The sequence below is a fragment of the Salpingoeca rosetta genome, assembly GCF_000188695.1.
Source record: "Salpingoeca rosetta unplaced genomic scaffold supercont1.15, whole genome shotgun sequence".
Lineage (NCBI taxonomy): Eukaryota > Choanoflagellata > Craspedida > Salpingoecidae > Salpingoeca > Salpingoeca rosetta.
In genome coordinates, this window is record NW_004754919.1 from 504,318 (window position 1) to 528,696 (window position 24,379).

At 54.6% G+C, this 24,379-nt stretch overlaps 4 protein-coding genes across 4 annotated transcripts in view; 2 read left to right on the forward strand and 2 right to left on the reverse strand.

Moving 5' to 3' along the window:
• PTSG_05907 (uncharacterized protein) overlaps positions 1-6,356 on the forward strand; it is a 9,607-nt gene extending 3,251 nt beyond the window's left edge. The window contains exons 2-20 of the mRNA XM_004992743.1: positions 115-205; positions 395-523; positions 837-1,044; positions 1,450-1,563; positions 1,739-1,840; positions 1,979-2,042; positions 2,233-2,305; positions 2,443-2,501; positions 3,227-3,399; positions 3,630-3,764; positions 3,989-4,073; positions 4,294-4,410; positions 4,573-4,661; positions 4,801-4,852; positions 4,956-5,044; positions 5,225-5,352; positions 5,485-5,542; positions 5,702-5,767; positions 5,932-6,356. Coding sequence (XP_004992800.1) covers positions 115-205; positions 395-523; positions 837-1,044; positions 1,450-1,563; positions 1,739-1,840; positions 1,979-2,042; positions 2,233-2,305; positions 2,443-2,501; positions 3,227-3,399; positions 3,630-3,764; positions 3,989-4,073; positions 4,294-4,410; positions 4,573-4,661; positions 4,801-4,852; positions 4,956-5,044; positions 5,225-5,352; positions 5,485-5,542; positions 5,702-5,767; positions 5,932-6,129 — 2,030 coding nt within the window. The 3' untranslated portion in view covers positions 6,130-6,356. The remainder of the gene's footprint in view (positions 1-114; positions 206-394; positions 524-836; positions 1,045-1,449; positions 1,564-1,738; positions 1,841-1,978; positions 2,043-2,232; positions 2,306-2,442; positions 2,502-3,226; positions 3,400-3,629; positions 3,765-3,988; positions 4,074-4,293; positions 4,411-4,572; positions 4,662-4,800; positions 4,853-4,955; positions 5,045-5,224; positions 5,353-5,484; positions 5,543-5,701; positions 5,768-5,931) is intronic.
• A 275-nt stretch (positions 6,357-6,631) lies between these two features.
• On the forward strand, positions 6,632-11,772 carry PTSG_05908 (uncharacterized protein; the record flags this gene model as incomplete). The annotated part of the gene is made up of 12 exons (XM_004992744.1): positions 6,632-6,859; positions 7,040-7,108; positions 7,317-7,479; positions 7,747-7,926; positions 8,218-8,364; positions 8,560-8,847; positions 9,116-9,283; positions 9,524-9,642; positions 9,990-10,334; positions 10,580-10,882; positions 11,077-11,376; positions 11,596-11,772. 12 exons carry the CDS (start codon positions 6,632-6,634, stop codon positions 11,770-11,772), a joined length of 2,487 nt encoding a protein of 828 aa, XP_004992801.1.
• A 15-nt stretch (positions 11,773-11,787) lies between these two features.
• Positions 11,788-21,731, reverse strand: PTSG_05909 (uncharacterized protein; the record flags this gene model as incomplete). Its single annotated transcript, XM_004992745.1, has 31 exons — positions 11,788-11,793; positions 11,965-12,042; positions 12,243-12,338; positions 12,480-12,550; positions 12,731-12,800; positions 13,055-13,228; positions 13,475-13,597; positions 13,768-13,840; positions 14,115-14,173; positions 14,445-14,525; positions 14,870-14,932; positions 15,160-15,373; positions 15,544-15,656; positions 15,880-15,935; positions 16,126-16,214; positions 16,545-16,609; positions 16,843-16,923; positions 17,161-17,259; positions 17,610-17,744; positions 17,933-18,049; positions 18,275-18,362; positions 18,591-18,725; positions 18,968-19,077; positions 19,267-19,347; positions 19,522-19,597; positions 19,903-19,937; positions 20,160-20,243; positions 20,447-20,484; positions 20,755-20,956; positions 21,243-21,258; positions 21,664-21,731. 31 exons carry the CDS (start codon positions 21,729-21,731, stop codon positions 11,788-11,790), a joined length of 2,796 nt encoding a protein of 931 aa, XP_004992802.1.
• A 340-nt stretch (positions 21,732-22,071) lies between these two features.
• Positions 22,072-24,298, reverse strand: PTSG_05910 (uncharacterized protein). Its single transcript, XM_004992746.1, has 6 exons — positions 24,033-24,298; positions 23,761-23,867; positions 23,523-23,588; positions 23,088-23,202; positions 22,540-22,694; positions 22,072-22,268 (listed from the first exon to the last, which is right to left on the reverse strand). The coding sequence occupies exons 1-6, from the start codon at positions 24,094-24,096 to the stop codon at positions 22,128-22,130; spliced, it is 648 nt and encodes a 215-aa protein (XP_004992803.1). The 5' UTR covers positions 24,097-24,298; the 3' UTR covers positions 22,072-22,127.
• Positions 24,299-24,379: the final 81 nt, after the last annotated feature.

Sequence of the window (24,379 nt, forward strand, 5' to 3'; positions counted from 1 at the left end):
CCCATTGTGATTTACGGTAGCTCTCGTGTTTGCCGCCCGCTCACGCGCTAACACACACACACACACACACACACACACATGCCACATGTTCTTATTCACCAATTATTTTTGTAGTTGTGATTGATGAGGCTGCTGCCATTCCACTCCCACTGGTCAAGGACCTCATGGGCCCTTACATTGTCTTTATGGCGTCAACTATCAACGGGTAAGCACACACACGCACGTTGCAGCTATCATTTGTGTGTTAAACGTGTCTGCGGAAGCAAACACAGAACTAGCTGACACGCCCCCATCACCACCATCAATGATCACGATCAAGAGAGCGCTCGCATTCTGCTCACGGCCACGCGCTTGTATGTGTGTGACGTGTTTGTGTTGTGTCGTTGTTGTACAGCTATGAGGGTACTGGACGCTCGCTGTCACTCAAACTGATCCAGCAGCTACGCAAGCAGGCTGGTGTGGCAGCATCAAAGGGCGCCACGCACTCCAAGCTCCGCGAGCTCACCCTTGACATCCCAATCAGGTTTGTGACACACACACACACACACACACACACACACACACACACACACACACACACACACACACACACACACACACACACACACACACACGGGGATGTGATGCAGAACGTTTTCAAGTTGACAGAACATATCACGTGTTGAATGTCAAAACAATTTTCACCATCTATCGGCTGATCCCCGTTGTCATGTCGCGTGCGCTCCCTCGCGCACAATCATTACGTCGCTTCCGCTCACCAACACACGTTCACTGTCTCCTGGTCGCCGTCTACAAACCCCTTACTTTTATGCTCGCACACGCACGCACACACACAGGTATGCTGCCAACGATCCCGTGGAGGCGTGGCTTAACGGCCTGCTGTGCCTTGACAGCACCATCGCGCCGCCGTCTGCTGGCGCCTGCCCGCACCCGTCCGCGTGCGACCTCTACTCCATTGACCGCGACACGCTCTTTTCCTACAACAAGGTCTCCGAAGTGTTCCTGCAGCGCATGGTTGCCCTCTACGTCGCATCCCACTACAGAGTACGTCCATCACAACTGCCACCATACCAAACACATCGTTGTTGCGCGTTGTTGCTGTTGTTGTTGTCGTCGTCGTCGTCGTCTTTGCTGTTGTTGTTGTCGCTGCTGTTGGATGCTTGCTTGCTTTGCTGAATGAAAACACCTGTGTTTTTGTCTCTTGGCCCACCCTTGAGGTGCTATGATGATGACTAGTTCAAATTTACTTAGACATGCAACTGAATCATTCTTGATGATCTCTTGGCAATGTCTGAGTACCTCAAAACCCTCCCTCCCTTGGCGGCCCACACCCTTACTCGTTTGAATGTGTCTCCTCTGAGCTTGTTGAATCGTCGTCGATCGCACTTTGCATCCACTTGTCCAGCGCTCACGCCTCCCACATGCATGTGCCCGTTGCCACACCACCAGAACACGCCCAACGACCTGCAGCTGTTGTCGGATGCACCCGCGCACCGAGTCTTCTGCCTCCTCGCCCCAATCACCAACCCACAGGAACTCCCAGAGATCCTCTGCGTCATCCAGGTATGCCCGTGCGCTTCTCTGTGCTGGTGTGCGTTGGTGTACGTGTGTGTGTTTGTTGGTGTGTTGGTGTGGCTTGTGTCGCGCGATTGTGATGCCTGCTGTACACTCTGACACATTACTTTGCCATCGACGCTCATCTGCGTTACCTGGTTTTTCCCACCCCCGATTTTCTCAGGTTGCCCTGGAAGGTGAGATTTCGGCCAAGACGGTCAGAGCGACACTGAAACAAGGCATCAAGCAGGCTGGTGACCTCATTCCTTGGACAATTTGCCAACAGGTATGCCTCGCTCGTGGTGCCCAAGTGCTGACGTTTCTGATGACGATTGTTGGTTGCGTGCACCTGGAGTATCAATTGGCGCATGCCCTCCATGATATGTTTCGTGTCTCACTGTGTGTGTGCTTGTCTTTCTGTCAGTATCAAGATGACGACTTTGGCCAACTGTCGGGTGCTCGTATCGTTCGAATCGCCACCCATCCTGGTGAGTTTAGCACCGTGTGTGTGTGTGTGTGTTTGTCTGTCTGTGTCCGTGTGTATTCGTGTGTTCTCATCGCAGAACAATGTGTGCCATCATGCCGCGTGATGTGTGCCATCATGCCAGGCCATTCCCAGTCACTGACTCATGCGCTTGCACATCTGCATGCACAACACCCAACAAACACGCTGTACAGACTATCAGGGCATGGGTTATGGAAAGCGCGCCATTGAGCAACTGAAGGCGTTCTATGACGGCAAACTTCTGGAGTGAGTCCATCTTCCCTTAAATGCGTGCTTCTTTCTTTCGCTGGCTGGTGACCGCATCTGTGCGTTGTGCCTGTGTTTGCGTTTTCTCCACTGTGCACTCATCGGTGTTCCATCCACCTCCATCTGATATGGTGCAGCCTCTCTGAATCTGGCACGCGCGAGAAGATTGAGGCCCACAGCTTGGAACTTCATGAGGGTAATGAATGCGTGTTGTTGTTGCATCAACCGGCTTCGTCTGGACCACCTACCTCCGTTGCTCTCCGAACATGTTCCGTTTATTTCGCACATGTCGCCATCCCCCCCCCCAGTATTTCCTCTCTGCTTCCTTCCTCCCCTCCCCCCTACCCTAATCCTGCACTTCCCTTGCTGAGAAGACGCGATCGAGCCGGGCGCAGCTGCCACGCCACACCTTTGTGTGGCCGTGTGCTTCAAGGCCCCTCAATGACGATTGCGACACGGCGAGCCACCCAGTGGCGGGGAAGAAGAACAATCCTCACTGTGCCCCGCCTTTTTTTTGCGCGCGATGCCTCCCATCATCTACCCCATGTGCTGTCGCTTCCATGTGACGCACGTGTGGTGGCTTTGATGATGTGTCGTTTGGGCTTGGTGTACTCGGGGGCTCTTGGTGTCGGTGTTCACTTGCTTCGTCAAGTGATTCATGAGGCTGCTGAACCACTTTCCTAATGTTCCCTGGCATGCCCTCACGCCGATGCGTGCCCCCACAAACCCTACTCTTCACCACCTCTTGCTTCTCTCCCTTTTCCTTTCCTTTCTTGCCTTCTTCCGTGCCGTTGTGTGTTTCTCTCATTTGTTGTACTGTCTTTCCTGTGTTTTCATTCCATCGCACCCTGGTATGCCCTCACACTTGCGGCGCTGTGTGCTGCTGTCCCCGCCTTTCCTTTCCCTCGTTTGCCACACCAGAGGACCACGAGTCGCTGACGCCGCGGAAGAACCTTCCACCGCTCATTCGCAAGCTGGACGAGCTTGAGCCGGATACGCTCGACTATCTTGGCGTGTCATACGGCGCCACGCCTTCCCTCTACAAGTTCTGGAAGAAGTGCGGGTTTGCGCCCTTCTACATGCGTCAGACCGCTGTGAGTTGCATGTCCTCTTCGTGGTCGTCGTATGGTGCTTGTGCGTGTGTGCGTGTGTGTGTGTGTGTTCTCGCTTGTGCGTACGTACGTCGGCAGTCGTCCTGCTCTGATGGCTTTCTTGGTTTGTTGTTACGATGCTTCCTTCCCACCCCGCTCTCCTTTCGTTGTTTACGGTGACGGGTTGCTCTATCGCCCTTGCTCACGTGTGTTCGCGCTGTTGAATGATGCAGAACGATCTTACTGGCGAGCACACGTGCATCATGCTCAACCCGCTGGAGACAGCGCGCCTGAACGGCAAGTGGCTTCGCTCCTACTGGCTCGATTTCCAGCAGCGTTACATGGTCCTCCTTGGCTCTGCCTTCCGCGTAAGTTCTCGTGTTTTGTTTGTGTCAGTGTGAGGGGGCGGGTAGAACACGTATCTATTGTGTTCATTTGTCACGTGCGTGTTGTGTATATATGTGAATGTTCGCCAACCAACAATGTGCATTCATCAAAGTGTGAGCGATTGGCAACCTCACCGCGTGTGTTCTCACTTTTCCTTTTCGCTCTCGTTTCGTTTGCACGCATGCGCTTGCTCATGTCATGTCAGCATTTTCCGCCGGCACTCGGTCTTGGTGTTCTCGAGCCCGTCCCATGTGTTTCCCTGGAAGATGACGAAGAAGAGGAGCAGAAACGTGAGTGACACAGGACAGCATACGCCATGCTGTATATGCGCAAGCGTGTGTGCGTGTGCGTGTGTGTAACTATGTACGCGCCTCTGTCTTGTGCTTGTATATGTCTATGGCATGATCGCACCTTTTGTGTTGGCTGCTTGGTTGTGTCAGCTCTAGCTCACATGCAGCCACTCCCTGATCTGCGTGATGCTATCATCTCAACCCGCGCTCCTCACTACAGATTTGCTGACAGTCGATGAGCTGATGACGCATTTCACGCCACACGATCTCAAGCGCCTCCAGGCATATGTCAACCAGATGGCGGACTTCCACATCATCCTCGACCTCGTTCCACGCGGTTCGTGGCTGCGGCGGTGTTGTGATGCGTGTGCGTGTGTCTGTGATTTGGTTGTTTGGTTAGGTTACGTAGTACCTGCCAACCGCCTTTGTGCCGGTATGATTTGGTCGCACGCACACTTACAGGTGGTCACCTTTGTTATTTGCTCGCTCTCTGTTGTAGCTGCACGATTGTTCTTCACCCAGAAGCTGCCGGTGCGCATCTCGCCAGCGCAGCAGGCCATCTTGCTTGGCCTGGGTCTCCAACACAAGGTGGGCGACCTTGCAACTTCTGGGTTAATGCTGCTGCTCTTCTTGCTGTGTGCCGCTCGCTTGCCACGTGCATGTATGCTTGCGTTGTGGTGTATCACCTGAGCCGTTCGCACATTCACACACACACGCACACGCACAGACGATTGAGGACCTTGAGAAGGGCATGGGTCTTGGCTCGGCGCAGCTGCTTGGTGAGTAGTTCTTAATCGCACTGTGCGTGTGTTTTGATGGTCATGTTCGTCGTCCTTGTGTACCGTCGCTCACAGCTGTGTGTGTGTGTGCAACTTTGACCAGGGCTGTTCCGGCGTGCCGTTGAACAAATCAACAAGGCGTTTAGGCGCCTCCGGGAAAAGCACATTGAGGCACAGCTGCCAAAGACACGGGTGAGTCAGCCTTTGTTGTTGCGCTCTCGATTGTGGTGTCTTGTTTGCTTCCTTGCATGGCTCGTGCTCCCATGACAACAGCGTCTTGCGGATTTGGTGCTAAAATTCACTTCACGCTCATCGTTTTGTGTACAAATACCGCACGCACGCGCGCGCACACACACACACACACGCATGCAGCTTGAGTTTGCTGGCGAGGCTGTTGAGGAGAACCTTGAAGAGCAGCTGGAGGAGGCTGGTCGCGAGGAGATGAAGAAGCTGGAGGAGGAAGAGCACACCGAACAAGTCGACCAGGAGCGAAGAGAGCTGTACGTGTGTGTGCGTGAATGCGTGCTCAAAGGCTTATTTTGTTTTGTCGTGCTTGGAACAGAATCGAAGCTCATGCTGTTGTTGCATTTTTCCTTGCTTCTCTCACGTCGGCTCACTTGATGACGCAACAGGCTGCTGCAAACGTTCTCCAAGTACTCGATTGACGTGGATGATGAGACGTTCGAGAAGGTATATGCTTTGTGTGTGTGTGTGTGTGTGTGTGTGGTCATCAAGTACGCAGACTGAACAGGCTTGCTCGTGTCCGGCGTGATTAAGCACGAATATCTCACGTGCGTGTGTTTGCTGTGTTCGCATGTTCGATCCATCTCTCTCTTCGCTTTGATGCAGGCTGTGAGTGGCAAGACCGAAGTCAGTCGCGTCAGCATTCCAAGGAAGCAGGAACTCAAGCCCGCGGTACGTTTGCATGGGTCTGCAAAGTCACGCGTGCTTCCGCACACTCGCACGCCCCTTTATCCTTGCCGTATTCCGACACATGTGTGTTGTTGATTCTCATTCTCCATCTCTCATTGTCACACTCACACTCGCCCACACACTTGCTCACGCGACCACTGATACAGGGAGAGGACGATGGCGCGAAGAGGCGCGCTGACGACGATGCTGACGAGTTTGACATGAAGGGGAAAAAGGCGAAGAAGGGCAAGAAGTCGAACAAGAGCACACCGAGCAAGAAGGGCAAGAAGGGAACACCGAGCAAGAAGGACAAGGGCACGCCTGGGAAGAAGAAGAAGGGCGGAAAGAAGGGCGGGCGGCAGTAGGCAGCAGCAGCAGCTTGCCAGGCTACAGCACGATTTTATTTTTGTTTTGCTGGAAGCACTTCCTTTTCAACTTGTCTCGCTTCGCCTCACCTGTTGTTCATAATTTTCTTTCGACCATTCATTTGCCATAGTGTACAAACGAGGTTGCGCCTCTGTAGTTTCGACTTTGTATCTGTTCAGGACTAAAAGACTTGTTTCACTCGAGATTAAACCCAGTTCCACCGAAAGACTAAACCCACGTTTTCCCGCCAAAACGCCACTCACCCCTGCTTTGGCCTGCACACCAGCCCCCAGCATTCATTGTCTCAGTGGCTTACTTCCTTCCCCCTCTCCCTTCCCTTCTGTCACTGACCTTGTGTTCAACTCCCTCACCCCTTCTAACCCTTCCATCACTTCACCACCTGCACCCGTTGTGAGGGTGCCATCCTCCCTCATCCCTCCTCCCTCGTTCCCGGTACCAGGGTACCTTCCGTTTCCTCGTTCCACACAGACACACATCACCATGCAGCGCGTTCGCACGGTGCAGGCTGAGATGAGCCGCCTGCAGCACCAACACCACCAACACCACCATGACAGCAAAACACTCTCCGCATATGACCTCAACCATGGCCTGAAACAGCTGCAGCGGCACCGCAAGCAGCTTGAGACCAAACTCAGCTCTGCCGAGGAGCAGGTCAAACACCTCACCGACACCATCGCAACCATTGAAAAGTCCAGGCGTTCCTTGCAAGTGAGTTTCTGGCGCTGCGCACGATTGCTACCGCTGCTGTCGTGTTGTGCAGTGAGCAAGGAAGTCATGCCCATACCGTTGCATTTGCAAACATCGCCATTGCTTTGCACTGTCACGCAACACCATGACGTTGTCCACTCTCATCGTCCCTGGTTACCTCTGTTTATTCGTATCTCACAGCGCCAGAATGACAAGTTGGATGCCGACCTGCGAATGCGAGAGAGCGAATTGGAGACCTTTGCTCGAAAGGTGAGATACCTGCGTGCACTGCTGCATGAATGTATCTGTGTTGCTAGTGCACTTGCGAGAACTTCCACGGGTTGAACCCGTGGAATCAAGTCATCGACAGAGCCAGAGCCTTCTCCTGCTGTTCTTGGCACCGTTTCACATGCATGTACGCTCACCTCTCACTCCAACACCCGCCTTGCCCCACGCCATGCATGTGTCACGCTTGCAGTTTGACTTTGTCAAGACGCACACTCATATGGCTGTCGCCACGAGCGAGGATTGCCGCAAGCTCTTCGACACGCTGTCAGCCTTCAAGGCTGACATGGAAACCACCATTCAGCAACAGGACGATGAGCTGGATGAAGTTCGCGCCAGCTATAAAGCGCTTGCAGGTGTGATGGCTCAGTTGTTTGCTTGCACTGTTTGGCCCTCTTCTTTGACAAGAGGGGCATTGCTGGGCTTCGTGGTAAGGGGAACATCCCACCGGGGCCAGCCTAGTTGCGAAGGTTGCTGGGTGTTGTGCCCTTGCTGCTTTTTTGCCGCCAGTGTTGTGCTGTTGCTGCTCGCCAACTTGCCCGCCGCTGCTTCGAGACCCGCGAGATGTTTGGTGTCGACCGACTCACCCGTGTGCTCTGGGTTATTCGTTCACTTGCTTGCAGAATCCAAGCAGGAACTGACGGCTGCCAAGGCGACCCTCATGGCGCGCGTGGAGGAGCTTGAGCAAGCCTTGCAGGCGCAGAAGAAGACGCTGAATGAAGCGCTGCTCGCCAAGCAGCGGGAGGTTGAGGCCTTGGATCAGCGTCTCGCAAACACCAACACTCAGCTCACCAACACCAAAGGTAACACAGAGCAACTCTGCCATTGTCTGTGAAGACAGCCTTGGGGTTGATGTGCAACAGCATGCCAGGAGGGAGACAGGGGCCGAGAGCCCCATGGTGATGTACCTTCTCTGTCGCCATTCGCCATGCCAGCTTACCATCATGTGTTCAATTGGAATCATCCTCGGCATGTACCTCACAACACACACATACACACACATTCACACATTCACACTTACACACTCTTACACACACACTCACACACACTCCCTCTCTTTGTCTCGACTTGTTCGCGACTCCCTTCTTGGACAGAGGAGCTGCAGGCTTGGAAATACAAACATGACAAGGCCACGAGCGACATTGAGGGCCTGAAGAGCCGCCTTGAAGCGACTCAAACTCAACTCAGTGACTCACGTGACGAATCCCAGCAGCTACAAGCGAAGCTTGCCAAAGCCAAAGGTGCGCCGCTTTGATATTGACTCTGCTGTGTCCAGTCGTCTGTTGGTACAGTCTTTCCTCACAGGATCTGACGTTAGTCTTTTCCCCCTGCCGCTCTGCTTCTTGCATGCATCCGCTCTTCACGCTATCTCGCCCTGGTTCTGGGTTGCATACGCCACCACCCTCCTTTCCATCTGTACATGCAACGAATTACAGAGGAGCATGCAAAGGAGCTGGAAGCCGCTCGGCAAGCAAAAGACGCTGCCGAGGCTGACCTGAATGCCCAGCTGGGTACGGCTCAGGCCAGCCTACAGGCCAGCAACGACGAGCTGGCCAAGCTGAAAGCGCACTGGTCTGCCAACGCCAGCGCCTGGACAGCACAGGCACAGGATCACGCCCTCGCCTTGGACGCTCTCAGCGTCGTCATCCAGCAGCAAGACCGCAACCTGCTGCAGTCTCGTAAGCAGCATCACGATGCAACTGCCACCATCACTTCACTGCAAGGTCGGTACCCCTGCCTGTGCAAGGTGTAGTGTGGGCGGGCTTCTCAGCGAAAGTGGTCCGCAAGCCTTGAGTCTTCCCTTTCGAGCCTCACAGCATGACCGCGGCTGTCTCTCACCATACACACACATGCACACGCACACACACACACATGCACACAACACCACACCACACACACACACACACACACACACACACATGCACACAACACCACACCACACACACACACACAAACACACACACATACTCTCTCGCGCTGCGAAATGTGAAGATGTGTTGGGCAAGGCCAAAGGCAACGTGGAAGAGCTCACGGCGGCACTCAAGCAAGCAACCGACGAAGGCGCAAAGCTTCAAAAAGCGGTCAGCGAGAAGGACACGCTCATCACTGCAAACCATGAGCGCATCGCGGCGCTGGAACAGCAGGTGCTCGCAATGCAAGGTACGTACACGACCGTGGTTGAGGCCTGGTGCCGGTCTAGCCTTGACACAGTTGCATTCACACAGCTGCATTCACACGCGCACACTCAGTTGTATCCACACGCGCACACGCAGTTGTATCCACACACACACCAGATAGACAGACAGACAGACAGAGAGACGCACACACTCACACAGAGAGACGCACACAAAGGAACGAGTCACAACTTACCACCCTTTCCTTGTGCAACTGGCGTGACAGAGGAAAAGGCAAAGCACGCCAAGGCAATGGAGGAATCAGTCACACAGGCACAGCAGGAGTGCCGTGATTTGGAGAACAGGCTCAAGGAGATTGAGGCCACCTTCAAAGAAGCAACTGAGGTCAGGGGCATATGTTGCGGGGCAAGGGAATTGGCTGCTAAGGGGTGACAGGGAGGATGGAGAGAGGGTCAGCAAAGTTGTGCTGAGGAGAATCACCCGACACTCGCACCTACACATGCGGCAAGCGTGATCCACTCGTTCACATGAAACCACCCACACCCACCCACACCCACCCACCCACCCACCCACCGACCCACCGACCCACACACACACCCACCCACCCACCGACCCACCGACCCACACACACCCACCCACACACACACACACACACACACACACACACACACACACACACACACACACACACACACACACACACACACACACACACATCCCACTTCCGGTAGGAACTGTCGGCCAAGCTGAAGGTGCAGACGGAAGCGAGCACTGCGCTGGAGAAGCAGGTGCAGGAGAAGGAGGCCAAGCTGGCAGAGGTGGAGAGCACGCTCGCTGCCACACAAGAGGCACGCGACAAAGGTAAAGCCGGTCAGGACGAGCTGCAGGCCACTGTTGCCAAGCTGCAAGCAGAGCTTCTGGAGGCCAAGGCCATCAAGGAGCAAGATGCCATGTGGAAGGACAAGGCTGAGGACTTTGAGGCGCAGTGTACAGCTCTACAGGCGGAGGTGAAGCGAGTGACGGAAGCAAAGGAGGTCGCTGCGCGCAAGATGGGCTCCGTCCTCGACAAGCATGCGGTGTGTAAAACAAGGAGGAGGAGAGAAAGGGAGACAGCTTGCGTGTGTGTGTGTGTATGAACACGTGTGCTGCTGCGCAATGACGGTGGGCATGAGAGGGTCAGGGAAGAACTCCCTTCGACACCTACCTTGTCCCATAGCAAACACACACACACACACACACACACACACACACACACACACACACACACACACACACACGCACACACACACACACACACACACACACACACGCACGCACATAGCTGGAAGCCAAGCGTGCCAAGGAAGACCTTGCGAAGGAGAAGCAGATCGTGGCTACACTGAAGAAAGAGCTCGAGGAAGCTGTTGCCAAAGCCAGCAAGTTTGAACTCATGGCTGAAGCGGCAGACAAAGCAGTACCGCCCGCAGCTTCGCCCAGCACCACTTCTCGTGCCACTGCGCACACACCTCGCACACCTTGCACCCCACGCACGCCCCTCGCTCCCCACACACCGCGTGCCAAAACCAAACGCCAGCCCGTCTCCCCAGACTCGCCTCCAAGCTCTGCGTCCGACAGCGAAGCCAAGGTAACAAGACATGGACCCCCGTGCAAAAGTAACGAGAACAACACATGTCCCCCAACACCAAAACACACACACACACACACATACACACACACACACACACACACACACACACGCGCGCGCGCGCGCGCACAACACACACACACACACGCATACACTCACTGTTGCGATGCATGCGCTGGATGCTGCCCAAACAGGATGATGTGGCAGTGGAGCCACCGAAGCCACGGTCGACTCCAAGCACAGTTGCGCCGAGTTTCCCCGTGCCAGCGCGGAAGAAGGTCAGCAAAACCCCGCGCGCGAGCCAGCAGCAAACGCGTCGCAAGGCTGCTGCAACCCCCAAGACGCCAAGTACGCCACGGACGCGCAAGCGCACCACCACATCAACACCGAAAGCGCCCGTTGCCGCCACGCCAAAGCCAACCAGCACACCGCGCGGCAAACGCACCTCCGCAACGCCCAAGCTCGCCTCCAAGGCGCCCAAACGACGCACCAAGGTAAGCCAGCCGCTCCACACACACACACACACACACACACACACACACACACACATGTCACATGATATGGAGGGTGGAGTGGGTCTAATCACAAACCAAGACAGAAGCCCATGCAAGGGTGAACACACCAACACAAGGGTGGCGGAAAAGGAATCAAGAATGTTTGTAACTCACGCAATGATGGTGCATGCTTGTTTGCAATGCACATGGAATGGACAGGATGTGGCACGAGTGCAAGAGGCGGACGAGTATGCTTTTGCAGATGCAGAGAAGACGCCATCGGCGTCGAGGTTCTCACGGCACCGCAGCCGCCGCGCCATCGCCCCAGCGCTTCCGCGCAAGGAGCAGCAGCAGCAGTGGGACTTCATGTTTGGCTTTGCGCCATCGTCTCCATGATCTGTCATCGTTTGCTCAAATCTGGTGATGTGATTGGGATGTCACGCAACAGAAAGATCTTCGCGTCAGCAACAACTTTGTGCGTGCGTGCGTGTGTGTGTGTGTGTGTCTGTGTGTGTGTGTCTGTGTGTGTGGAAAGATTGTGTGTGTGGAAAGACCAAAGAGCGAGCAGAAAGTAAACATTGAATGTACCGTGAGCTGGTGCTTGTCCAAGTCTTCTTGAAGCTGTGCCACCTTCTCCTCAAGCCTTGCGACCTTTGCTTCCAATTCCTGCGCGTGTGTGCATGCATGTACAATGGCGGGCGCAAGTGGAACAGTGAAAAACACGCGGGATTGTGATGCAGCCACATGTACGAACACAACGCACGCACACACAGACACAGAAACACACATACACACATACACACACACACACACGTTGCATGGACTTGAGCAATAGTGCCCAGCATCCAAGTCTCAAAAATACGAACGTGGTTTGCACGTTGGGTGGAGGAAAGGTCGAGTTCCTTCTGGGACAGTGACGATTTGCATGTCTGAAGCTCCTCATCCTTCTCTGAAATTTGCCCCTACCAATGAACGCAAACAAGATGGAACACATCAATGGTGTGTGGCGTTTGGTTGCTGTCACAATTTGGCACCCCCACCGTGCTTGCATCACGCGTGCTTGCGGGGTGTTCACATTTGCATGCATTCACACCAGCACGCACCTTGAGCGTGTTGACTTCGCTCTGAAGAACGGTGCACTTGCTGGAGAGATCCCCAAACTGCTGCTGAAACTCTGTGACAGACAATTCCAACAGCATGCACCATCCACCATCATCAGCATTACAGCAAAGACCGAAGCACACAACGCAAGACGTGTCCTTCCAAGCAGCGGTCACTAGTGTATTTCCGAACGAACAAAGGAAGCTCTCCCCAAAACAAACAAAAAAACAGCCCATCGCATGTGCATATCCACCGTGCAATTGTTTGGTTTTCGTGGTCGTGTTCTCCGTCTCCACTTCAAGCGCTCGCGTCAGGTCCTCAACCTACAGGTCGACAGTTGGAGAGGGGCACATGGGTGCGTTGTATGGCACATAGCATTCAAACGTCTTCAGGATCAGCTTCTCGCACAGCTGCAGAAACAGCGACAGCAGCGCAGGGCACGCGCAGACAAACAGGCAAGACAGGCAGCAGATGCGCACACGCACACACAGAGGCAGGCACACACAAGCATGCATGCGCATGCATACAGACACACACGTACATACGCGCAAACAGAGACATACGCGTAGCCACACACCTGGTCCTGGAGGTGGCTGTTTTGGGAGCGCAGCTGTCGCAGCTGGTCATTGAGTGACCTGTGCTGCACCTTTGACTGTGCAGTGTACGACTTGAGTTCCGAGATTTCATACTCCAACGCTTCCCGCGTCGTCACCTCATTGTCAAGTCTTGTCTGCAAGTTGCTGTTTGCCGTCTGTGTACAAAGCATGACACGTGTTGTGGTCGGTTGAAGTTAGTGTGTATGTGTGTGTATGTACGCGTGTGTATATGTACGCGTGTGTATATGTACGCGTGTGTATGTGTTTGTGTGTGTATGCATGTACATGTGTGTGTGTGCTTACGGACGTTCGTGTGAAACCTGAATGTGCGCAAGAGAAAAAGCTTGTACCCACTTCACTTTCAAACATAGCTAGAGCGTGCAGACATCAGCCACTCGCACCTGCAGTGAATGCAATTCCTCAAGCTCCTCCGCCATGCGTGTGCGCTCTTGCTGCAGGGAGGTGATGACGTGCTGTTGCTGCTCCATTTCGACCTGAAACGACTCGCGCCGCCCTTCACTCTCCTAACAAACGAAACAAGCAACCGCCAATACAGCAAACAAAGCGTGAGCAGCAATTCGAACGACTTCTCTCAACCACGATCCTTCATTGATGCTCACTCGCCAGCGCATTCAATTATTGCAACGCTATGCACGAGTGCAAGCGTGGACACATCAATGACATGCAACCGCACCCGCAGCATGCCGCGGAGTTTGCTGCATTCGTCATCAAGCAGCGCCTGCTGCGCCTGGTACTCCGACAACAGTCTGCATCGGAAGGTGCGCGCGTGTGTGCGTGAGTGAGAGAGAGTGAGAGTGTGTGGGTGTGTGTGCACGTGCGGATGTGTATTTGTGTGTGTGTGTGTGCGTTTGTACGTGCGTGTGTGTATTTTTTGTACGTGTGTGCGAGCGTGTGGGCCCTGATATGTGTCCTTATCGTTCCACTTGAGGAAGTGCGAAAGCAGCGTGTATCAGGGGGATCAAGCAGCATTCGGGCGTCGAGCGAGACAGACAAGAAGGTGGTCAGTGCTTGAAAACGCACTGGTCTGATTGCAGAAGAGCGCCTGTTTTTGCATCCAGCAGCGACGACAGCCGTTGTTCCTGTCATACACCCACCACAATCGACACCACAGTTAGTCGTGGAGGCAATTGGTTGTGTAAAACGTGGGAATGGAAACACACAGCGGACAGTGCGCACCACCAGCATCCAAAGTACATCAACACAAAAGCAGCACACGCAACGGAGATGATATGATGCAAGCAGCACAGGCGACGCAGACAGAGGCAGCAATCAGCGACAAGAACAGTGGGAGAGAGAGAGAGCTAATCGTGCAACAGTTGCAACAACAGAAGCACTGTGCACCAGTATCACCTTGTTGTGCGCTTCCTGCAACTTTGCCTCGTACATGGCCATGATTTCAGATGCGCGCATGTCGCGAAGTTGCAGATTGTGCTGTTGCGTGGTGTGATGTGATGGGGAAAGAGACGAGGAAAGATGGGGGAGGGGGAATGGAGCACATTAAATCAAGAAATGGAACACGCAGTAGGAAGTGAGCGCAGTGCAGAAGTGGCACTGAAATTGCGGGTGCTCATTGGTCTGAAGTGTTAGGAAGGGGTGTGTGCATGTGTATTTGTGTGTATGTATGTGTGTGTGTGTGCGCGTATGTGTTTGTGTGTGTGTGTGTGTGGACAAGGACACGCAGTGGGAATATAGGTGATGTGCCGTAAGGTCAGTGGCATGGGCAGCAGGAACGAAGATAATCGATCGAACAAGCGAATGAGCGACGCAAATAGCACCTTGACGTGGTGCATGACGCGTTGGATGTCTTCGTCAACATGCGATCCTGTGCTCCGGTGCAGCTAAAACCGGTGATGTTATCAACACATGCGCGACGAGTTAGGCAATGCGTTGACGGTGTCATGAAAATTGGGCCGTGGGGTGGATACAAGCATGCAGATGGTTGTGCACGCACACACACACACACACTCACTCGCACACACAGCCACACACACACACACACACACACACACACACACACACACACACACACAGCCACACACACACTCACACAGCCACATCCACACACCTGCTCTCGTTGCTGCAGGGATGACGTTATGGATGAAGAATGAGACACCTGTTGCTGGTGGTGGAAATGGACGTGATGGGTGCGCGTGTGCCGCGAGAAGACGCCAGACTCGGAACGACCAGCAGGGGAAACGGGCGCATGCGCTGCTGATGTGTTGGTCGCGTCGTTCATTGCAGCGGCATTGCGGTTCCACGACGCAACTACAGCGCTGAGTCTGTGAATTTGTGAATTTGTGTGTGTGTGTGTGTGAATGTGTGTGTGAATGTGTGTGTGAATGTGTGAATGTGTGAATGTGTGAATGTGTGTGTGTGTCAGGCTGCAAAGACACCTACACACTCATCTGCCCGCAATCACACGTGCACATACACAAACACAGACACAGACCTGGTGATGCCGAACAAAGATTTGAAGAGACGGCTGCAGAGGATGTTGATGGACGACTCGACGAGAACAGGGCTGGTCGACAGCAGGTTCTTGCTCAGCATCACAAGGCAGCCCTTGTACATGTGCATGTGCATGTATGTGGATGCGGATGTGGACGTGGATGTGTACGTGTGTGTTTGTGAGTGTCCACATGTGGGTGTCCATGTGTGAGCACAAGGGCGACAGCAATGACGGAGGACCCGCAAAGTTAAAGTTGTCCTCGATGAGTGAGAAGTGGAATCGACGCCAGCGAGATGCACATGCCCAAAATTCGTGGCAGCAGTGCTGTCTGCTCACCTCGGCGTGCAAGAGATTGTCAAGGAACTGTTTCGCTTCATCGTCCTCGCGCGTCTCTACAGTACAAACACATGCGAGCGCGCAATCGGGAGAATCGTCAAGCACTCGTCATTGCACAGGTGCAGGGAACGCGAACGAAGCGAAAAGCCGCTCACGCCCTCACAGGCACGAGCACGGCAGCAGCACAGGAGTGATTCGTGCAAGGTGCGCAGCGTGATCAACCAGCGAACCAGCGAACACCCCCACCGAGCAATGAGATGAGGTATTCGCAGAATGCCGTGGTGACGAGGCGGGCCCCAAGATCACGCGTCGTAGTCGCAAACGAGCAGTTGTGGCTGACCACACATGAGTGTGAGTATGGATGTGTGAGAGAGAGAGAGAGTGTGTGTGTGTGTGTGCGTGTTAGTGAGCAACAGGAAAGAATGGAGAAGGTGTCGAGGCATGAGCCTTCAACCCGTCTCAGCTCGGTTGGTGGCAAGGTGGAAAGAACACGACGAATCCCATACAAGGTTGCATTCTTCAAACAAATGTGGCAGCACGAGTCGAATACAGGCATGTGTGCGCGCGCGTGTGTGTGTGCGTGCGTTCATGCATGCGTGTGCGTGTGCGAGTACGTGTGTGCGTGTGCGAGTACGTGTGTGCGTGTGCGAGTACGTGTGTGCAACCTTGAAGCGTTTGCTTGGCCGAGAACAAAGAGATCTGCCAGGGAATCGCGGCAGAAGGTGTACAGCTGCACAGTGGAGTGTGATGGAGGTGTTACGTTGTGCAAACACGAGCCAGACACCAACCAATGTCACCCATGCGAGAATAACCGGAGGGAGGGCATGAGAAGGGGCTTTGATCCACACAACACAGGAACCATGTCAACAGCAGTGCAACACGAGTTGAGCAAACAGAGCGTGAGTGCACTTGAATGCGTGCACGTGCGTTAGTGTTGCTTGCAGGCATTGGCCCTGCTCATACCATCTGCATGGAGGCCGGCTCCAGCACAACTGTCTGCTGGTGCGACGCCTGGTGGTTGATGGCGGTGGAGATGCGAGCAATCTGGAGAAGCATGGAGAGATGATGAAGTTGAGGGTGCGGGGGAGAAGGGAAAGAAAGGTGTGAGCAGGAGTCAAGCTGCTGAGTGATTGAGGGATACATGCACAGACAGACGCGGGTGTGTGCACACACATACACAGGCACATGGACAGACAGGCAAACAGACACACACACACAGGTACATGGGCATACACACAGACAGACAGGCAACACAAGCATGCGTAAAAGCACAACACGGACGTTTGCGACGAGGAGGAGGTCAAGACTTCCGTCGCCAGTGGCGGTGGCGATGGTGGAGTTGAACATGGACGACACAAACGACGCAACCTTGCCGAGGACCTGATGCACAGGGCAGTGGCCATTGTACGACCGAGGTCGTGTGTGTATGCGTGTGTGTATGCGTGTGTGTATGCGTGTGTGTTGTTTGTGTATGTGTGTGTGTGTGTGTGTGTGTGTGTGTGTGTGTGTGTGTGTGTGTGTGTGTGGTAAGAGGTAAAGTGCGTGCTGGGATGGTATTGAAACGTTCGAGCGATCGCACACACACGCACACGCGCACGTGCGCGCACACACACACACACAATGTTCAAGCAACGAACAACTACAGTGTAACATCCAGAACGCAGCACTCTGCAAACCGGTCCCAATCACCCCCCAAACCCCACGCCGGCGTCTTCACTCTCACAACGCACCGGTGACTGCCCGCCCGTGAGTCTGATGACCATTCGAATCACAATATCGGCTGCGTCGTCGCGGATGCTGTATGGGGAGGTGTATGCCCGGTCCGCCGCCAGCCACGCAAGCAGCATGTCCAACAGGTCGTCGCCCTGAACACGCACACATACACAGAGAAAAGTGGTGGTGTTGAGGTGAACACAGGTCATGGTAAGGAGATTTGTGTTGTGCGTTGGTGTTTGTGTGTTGAAGTGAATGGCAGGATGAACAACGCCGTTGTTGACACATACATCGCACACGCACGCACACACACTGATTGCATTGAGTTTAAAAGTCACACCTCGGTGAGCCTGGCGAGGAGGACGTCTATGCACTGCGGCGCTGCGCAGATGGCACGGAGGAATCGAACCGTCACGCCGGCGCTGTGGGCGGGGCACCGATGAAGCTCTTGCGTAATCTGATGTGGGCATCGTGGATGTGTGTGGAGACGTGAAGATGAGAAAATGCAGTGTACGTGTGTGTATGTGTGTGTCAAACAATACACAAATGCACACACGTGCGTGTGTGCCAAACAATACTCAAATGCACACACACACACACACACACGCGTGTGCCTACGTGTGTGCACATATTCATACGCGTTCATATTCACACATTCACACATGTACACACTTGTGCTCACCACGTCGACAAAGTGCGGCAGTTTGTCGAATTCACCGAGGCGGTTCACGCAGCGCACGCTGTCCATGAGCGTGGAGAACAGCTCCACCCTGGCACGAGGTGATCGTGGCGATGGTGTTGGTGATGGTGACGATAGGGAGGGCACAGATGAAGGGTGTGCCTGTTGGAAGGCACAGCGTCCCACAACCCCAAACCACGCACACGGACGCACAGACACACACAGATACACAACACAGACGCACACAGACACAACACACACAGACACACACGCAGACACATGCTTGCACATACTCAACACAGTGGGAGTTGCAACTGACGTGTACATGTGCACTGTGCTGGCGGCTGGGGTGTCGTCGGTGCTGGTGATGAGACTGAACGCCAGCTCGAAGATCTGCGTGATGTTGTCGTCGTTGAACAACTTCTGCCCGAGCTCAGCATCGTCCAGCAGCAGCCTGGCAGTGGTGATGGATGATTGAAATGGGCCGACGCAAATAGGGCTTCGAGGAAGAAACACGACTCACACACGACACACGACACACACACACACACAACACACGACACACGACACACACACACACACACACACACACACACACACACACACACACACACACACACACACACACACACAAGCGACAGGCATGAGTCACATCTTCGAGTCCCTTGGTCTTCGTGCCCCTCCCCCACTGCTCACCGTGCGACGAGATTGAGGGTGGCGACGACGAGAAGGAGGTCTGGATTGGAGAGATATGACACGAGCGAGCGGTAGAAGCGACGCGCAGTGGGACGCGCACGCACCCAGTCCTAGCGGTGATGGTGATGATGGTGGTATTGATGGTGGTGGAGAGGACAACAACGATGAGGGGGGGGGGGAGGCTGGGACATGGGCGGTGAGCAGGTACCCCACCACAACAGCAACACTTTGGGCGTGTCGCACAGCCTGCGCATATGTGCGTATGTGTGTGCGGTGGAGCATATCGACAGCCAACCAACCTGCCACGCCAGGTTGTGTGCGAGGAGGTTGGCGAGGACGCACGCTGCTGGACCGAGCACATCCGCAGCCAGCGCCGTGTCCTGACAGCAGAGGCGGTGACGGTGGTGCACATGATGTGGATAGTGCATGTGTGCGTGAGAAACACTCGCGTGCGCGTGTGAGGGCCAGCAGCATGCATGTGTATTTCTCCGAAGCAAGACAGGACAGGCCACGGCATGAACAACGCATGTCACGCCCCCGCCCTTCTTTCCCACCGTGACGATGCTGCACAGAAGTTCCGCAAATTCTGCAAACGCCACGTGGTCTGCTGGATGCGGTGGAAACACATTCCTGCACACGCGATTGATGGTGACGTCACAGCCACAGAGCGAGAGAGAGAGAGAGAGAGAGAGAGAGAGAGAGAGAGTGTGTGTGTGTGTGTGTGTGTGCGTTTGTGTGTGTGTGTGTGTGTGTGTGTGTGTGTGTGTGTGTGTGTGTGTGTGTGTGTGTGTGTGTGTGTGGGTGGGTGTGGGTGTGGGTGGGTGAGTGAGACTGAGAGAGACTGAAGGTAGGGAGCGTGCATCAAAGCGTGCGCGATGCGCGTGTGCATGTGTGTGATGTGTGTTGGGATCGATCCATTGGCACATGGTCCAGACCTGTGAAAGGAGAGGAGTTGAATGGCTCGAAGGCACTGCAATAAATGGTGAAGCAGCAGTGTCGCATGCGTGAGATGCAGAATGACGTCAATTCTACACACACACACACACACACACGTGTACAGACACGTGTACAGACAGACAGACACGAACACGTGCACACGAACACGTCCACGTACATACACACACATACACACAAACAGGCACCACACATGCTCATACCCCCAGCAACTCTCGCACTCCTTGCGTCCGTGTACCGTTGTGAGCGCGTGCGCGTCGTTGATCCTCCAGGTGTCCTGCGCTTGTGCATATGTGCAGCAGGAAACCGCTTGCGATGCGAGCTGGCGCAAGACAGCGGCGTGTGTGCGTGAGGACGTGTGCGAGTGTGAATGCGGTGGCGTTTGCACAAGCACACGTGCAGTGTATGTGTGTGTGTGTGCGTGTGTTTGCTTTGGTAGTAGTAGCGAGTTGGTATACAAAGCAGCCGCAGCACTCTGCGACAAGCCCCCCCCCCACACACGTAAAGCTGCAGACAGGACAGCACCTGTTGAACGGTGATGGAGATGCGTTCCTCATCCACACCTGCAGAGACGGAGGATTGGGATGGGAAGGGAGTGCGACAATGACAGGCGATGACGAGCCAGTGTGGTGCCAGATGCAAAACAGTCACACACACACAACTGCACCCACATACAGACAGACACACACACACACACACAGACAGACAGACAGACAGACAGACAGACAGACAGACAGACACACACACACACACACACACACACACACACACACACACACACACACACACACACACACACACACGAACACACAGACACACACAACTGCACCCACTTGGATCGACGATCCAGGTGACGACGGCGAGAATGTCGAGGGCCATATCGCGGACATCCTGCGATGGGGACTGCACGATGGCAGATGCGACGCGATGGAGCAGCTCCGCCGCTGTCTCCTGCCGCCCGCTGCACGACTGGAGGAGACGCATGCCCGGTGGCACACGCGCTGATATGGCATCCTGGATGGCACGTTGTAGTGCCTTTGGCGTTGGTGGGGAGGGGGGCAGGGGGCGCAGCAGCGCGCGCGTGAGCGTGCACGTCGAGATGAGAGGGTGTGCGTGTGTGTATGTATGTGTGTATGTGTATGTGTGTGTGCATGTGCATGCGTGTGTATATGTATATGTGCGTGTGCATGTGTGTGTGTGTGCATTTGTGTGTGTGTATGGGCGACTGACAGCACACCAGCGAGCAACCGAGCGGAAGGACAAGCGTACGAAACGCGGCGACATCTGCTTGCACACACATGCATCGACAGCCATCTTGTACCTGAAGTGCAGCGAGTCTGTTGGCGGAGGCGGTTGCGTCAGCTCGGTGGTGGTGAGACGCGTGGGACGATGCTTGTTGTGGTTGCCTGTAGTGCGCACCACTTGAGTGGCGAGGTGCAAGGGGCGAGGACGTGGTGGCGCTGTACACCTCGGTGGACGCCGTGGTGTCTCGGGAAAGGGGCGGCCGCTGCATGGGTGGAGCTGTGCCGATCGTTACACCTTCACTGGTGTGAGCACGCCGCTGCTGGTCCCCGTGCCCGTGCTGAGGGTGGTGCGAATGGCGGTGCTGGCGGTGCGACGCATGCGAGTGTGTGCTGTGGTGTGTGCTGTGGTGCGAGTGTGCGCGTGCGAGTGGAGCGCCGGAGGAGGCGTGCTGCGTGCCATCGTCGATGTCGCTTTGGGTGCGGCGTTGTTCAGGCGACCTGTGTGCTCCTATATCCTGCTCGTCCTGCCGCAACAGAGCCCCAACAGCATCCTGGAACGATGCCATCGTGATGTTGGATGCTGTCCTGCGTGTTCACTGGTGCCGTTGAGGGGTGTATGAGACCGTTTTTTCTTGCTTTCTTCTCTTCTTTTTTTTTTGGGTGTGTGTGTGTGTGTGTGTGTGTGTGTGTGTGTGTGTGTGTGTGTGTGTGTGTGTGTGTGTGTGTGTGTGTGTGTGTGCATGTGCACAACGCACTGAAGAGGTGTCTTCTTCTTCTCCAAGCAGCTGCAGCGGCGTTGTTGTTGTTGCTTTGATGATGGAGTTTGGAGTTCACTCAAGCGTGGAGCGGCGAGCAAACAAAACACACGGAGCGAAAAGCAAACAGGCAACTGCTTCTACACAGGAGACACACACACACACACACACACACACACACACACACACACACACACACAGGCACGGTCACTTCTTTGCGTATGTGACGCTGAGGGTGTTGTCCTCGCCCATGCTGAACCCGTCCAAGTTCTGCATTGCAACCGCACTTGCGCGCGCTGTCTCATATTCGACAAAGCACATGTCTGGCCGCCCGTCAACCATCCGCACCTGGCATCGTTGCGAGTGAGCGTGAGTGCACACGTGTGTGTGTGTGTGAGTGAGTGAGTGAGTGAGTGAGTGAGTGAGTGAGTGAGTGAGTGAGTGAGTGAGTGAGTGAGTGAGTGAGTGAGTGAGTGAGCGTGTGTGTGTGTGAGTGCGTGTGTGTGTGTGCGCTGAGAACAAGTGCGTGGTGCATGCCACAGCACTCACATTTCCTTCGCAGACCCGCAATCGTTTACAAACACACACACACACATGCACACACAAAATGCAACCTCACCTCGACGAGGCCTTCAAACTTGGCAAAGAGGTTGTGGACGTCAGACTTGGTTGCTGTCGGTGGAAGGTGCGACACGTACAGGATCTTGTTTGTGCCCGCGTCCCCGCTCTCATCCATTGCCCGACGGCCCGTCTCCGTTCGCGCCGCCTTTGTCGCTGTGTTTGTGTGTTTGTTTGTGTGTTGTGTGTGTTGTGTGTGTTGTGAGTATGTGTGTATGTTTGTGTGTATGTGTGTATGTTTGTGTGTGTTGGGTGGCAAAGGGGAAGATGTGTCGTGTTCAGTGAAAGGATGCGCCATGGTCAGTGCGAGGAGTAAGAAGTCGCGTGCTGAGTAGCATACATCTCTCAGGGGTCAAAAAGACGAGCACCCCCCACCATGTCAACGCACTCTTGTGTTGTCGAACACACACACAAACACACACACACACACAAACACACACACACACACAACACACACACACACACACACACACACACACACACACACACACACACACACACACACACACACACACACGCACAAAAACGCGCGCGCGCGCGACAACAAACCTGGCTCCTCCTCGTCTCTGCCGCTGGTCTTTTTCCTCTGCTTGGCGAGATATCGCTGATACGTGCCATCCTCCTTCATGCTTGCAATCGACTTTGACTTGGCATACGCGATTTTCTGCACGTCGGACGTGGGTGGGCAACAGCGTGGCGTGAGGTGGAAGCGCACCATGGATAACAAGGACCAACAGAGAGGCCACTAGAGTACATGCCAGCCTCAAACTTGCATGTGCAAACCGCTCCCACACACACACACACACACACACACACACACACACACACACACACACACACACACACACACACGCACACACACACACACGCGCGCGCACACAAACACACACACACACACACACTCTCTCATTCACACACACGCATGCACACACACGCATGCACACACACACACACACACGCCCACTGACACGCATGCATACGCACCATGGGCTTGCCGAAGAGGTTGAACGATTGCAGTGCACGCATGGCATTTGTGGCGCATGTGATGTCCTGAAGAAGCACGCGCGGAAGCAAACGGACGGCGCATCAAATTGCTGCGGGGGCGGTCGATCGGTTATCCCTCCGTCTCGTCCACCACGTCTTGCATGTGGGATCGCAAGTATATATGGGGATGGGGGAGTGCCAGCCGAACTGGTGGTGGGGCACATGCATTCTGACGCACCTTGAAGGCGATGAATGCTTGCCCGCGCATCTTTGGCGTCTTAAGCGCGACGACATCGAGGATGGGCCCAAACTGTGAAAACAGAAAGTACAGCGACCGCCGCAGCTCTGTGCGTTGATTCAAACAGGGTCATTCGCGAGAGTAGAGCCAGGTCCGTGTCAGAGGGAGTGGTCACCAGCACCAGAATTGCAGGCGCGCGCAACATGCCGTCGGCGGTGCATTCACCACCACCACCACCACAACAACAACAAAGACAACATCCACATCCGCACCTTCTTTGTGGATTTTGTCGTTGAGGTTGTTGACATACAACGTTTGGTTAGGCAAGTTGGCCATGGCTGTTCTGTGATCTCCGTGCTCTGTGTGTGTGTGTGTGTGTGTGTGTGTGTGTGTGTGTGTGTGCTGGCGTGGGGTCGGATATGATGATGGTCTCAGCTCAGTCAGTCAGTGTGTGAGAGCGAGTGTGGTCGTCGTTCGCCTGTTGACTAACTACGCTTTGTCGTGTTTCCTCAAAATTGGGCAAAAAGCTGTATTTGGCCATAGACGCGAAGTGGCGAAATCGCCGCATTTACAATAAAGGGGAAGGGAAGGAAGGAGGGAAGCAAGCACGTTGTTGGTG

What these genes read in the sequence shown, in the direction of transcription:
- PTSG_05910 (XM_004992746.1), bottom strand. Translation starts at nt 24,096, where the DNA reads ATGGCCAACTTGCCTAACCAAACGTTGTATGTCAACAACCTCAACGAC. An exon ending in CAGAGACGAGGAGGAGCCAG is followed by an intron (nt 22,695 to 23,087) that starts GTTTGTTGTCGC and finishes ACACAAACACAG; the next exon opens with CGACAAAGGCGGCGCGAACG. An exon ending in AGTTTGAAGGCCTCGTCGAG is followed by an intron (nt 22,269 to 22,539) that starts GTGAGGTTGCAT and finishes CAACGATGCCAG; the next exon opens with GTGCGGATGGTTGACGGGCG.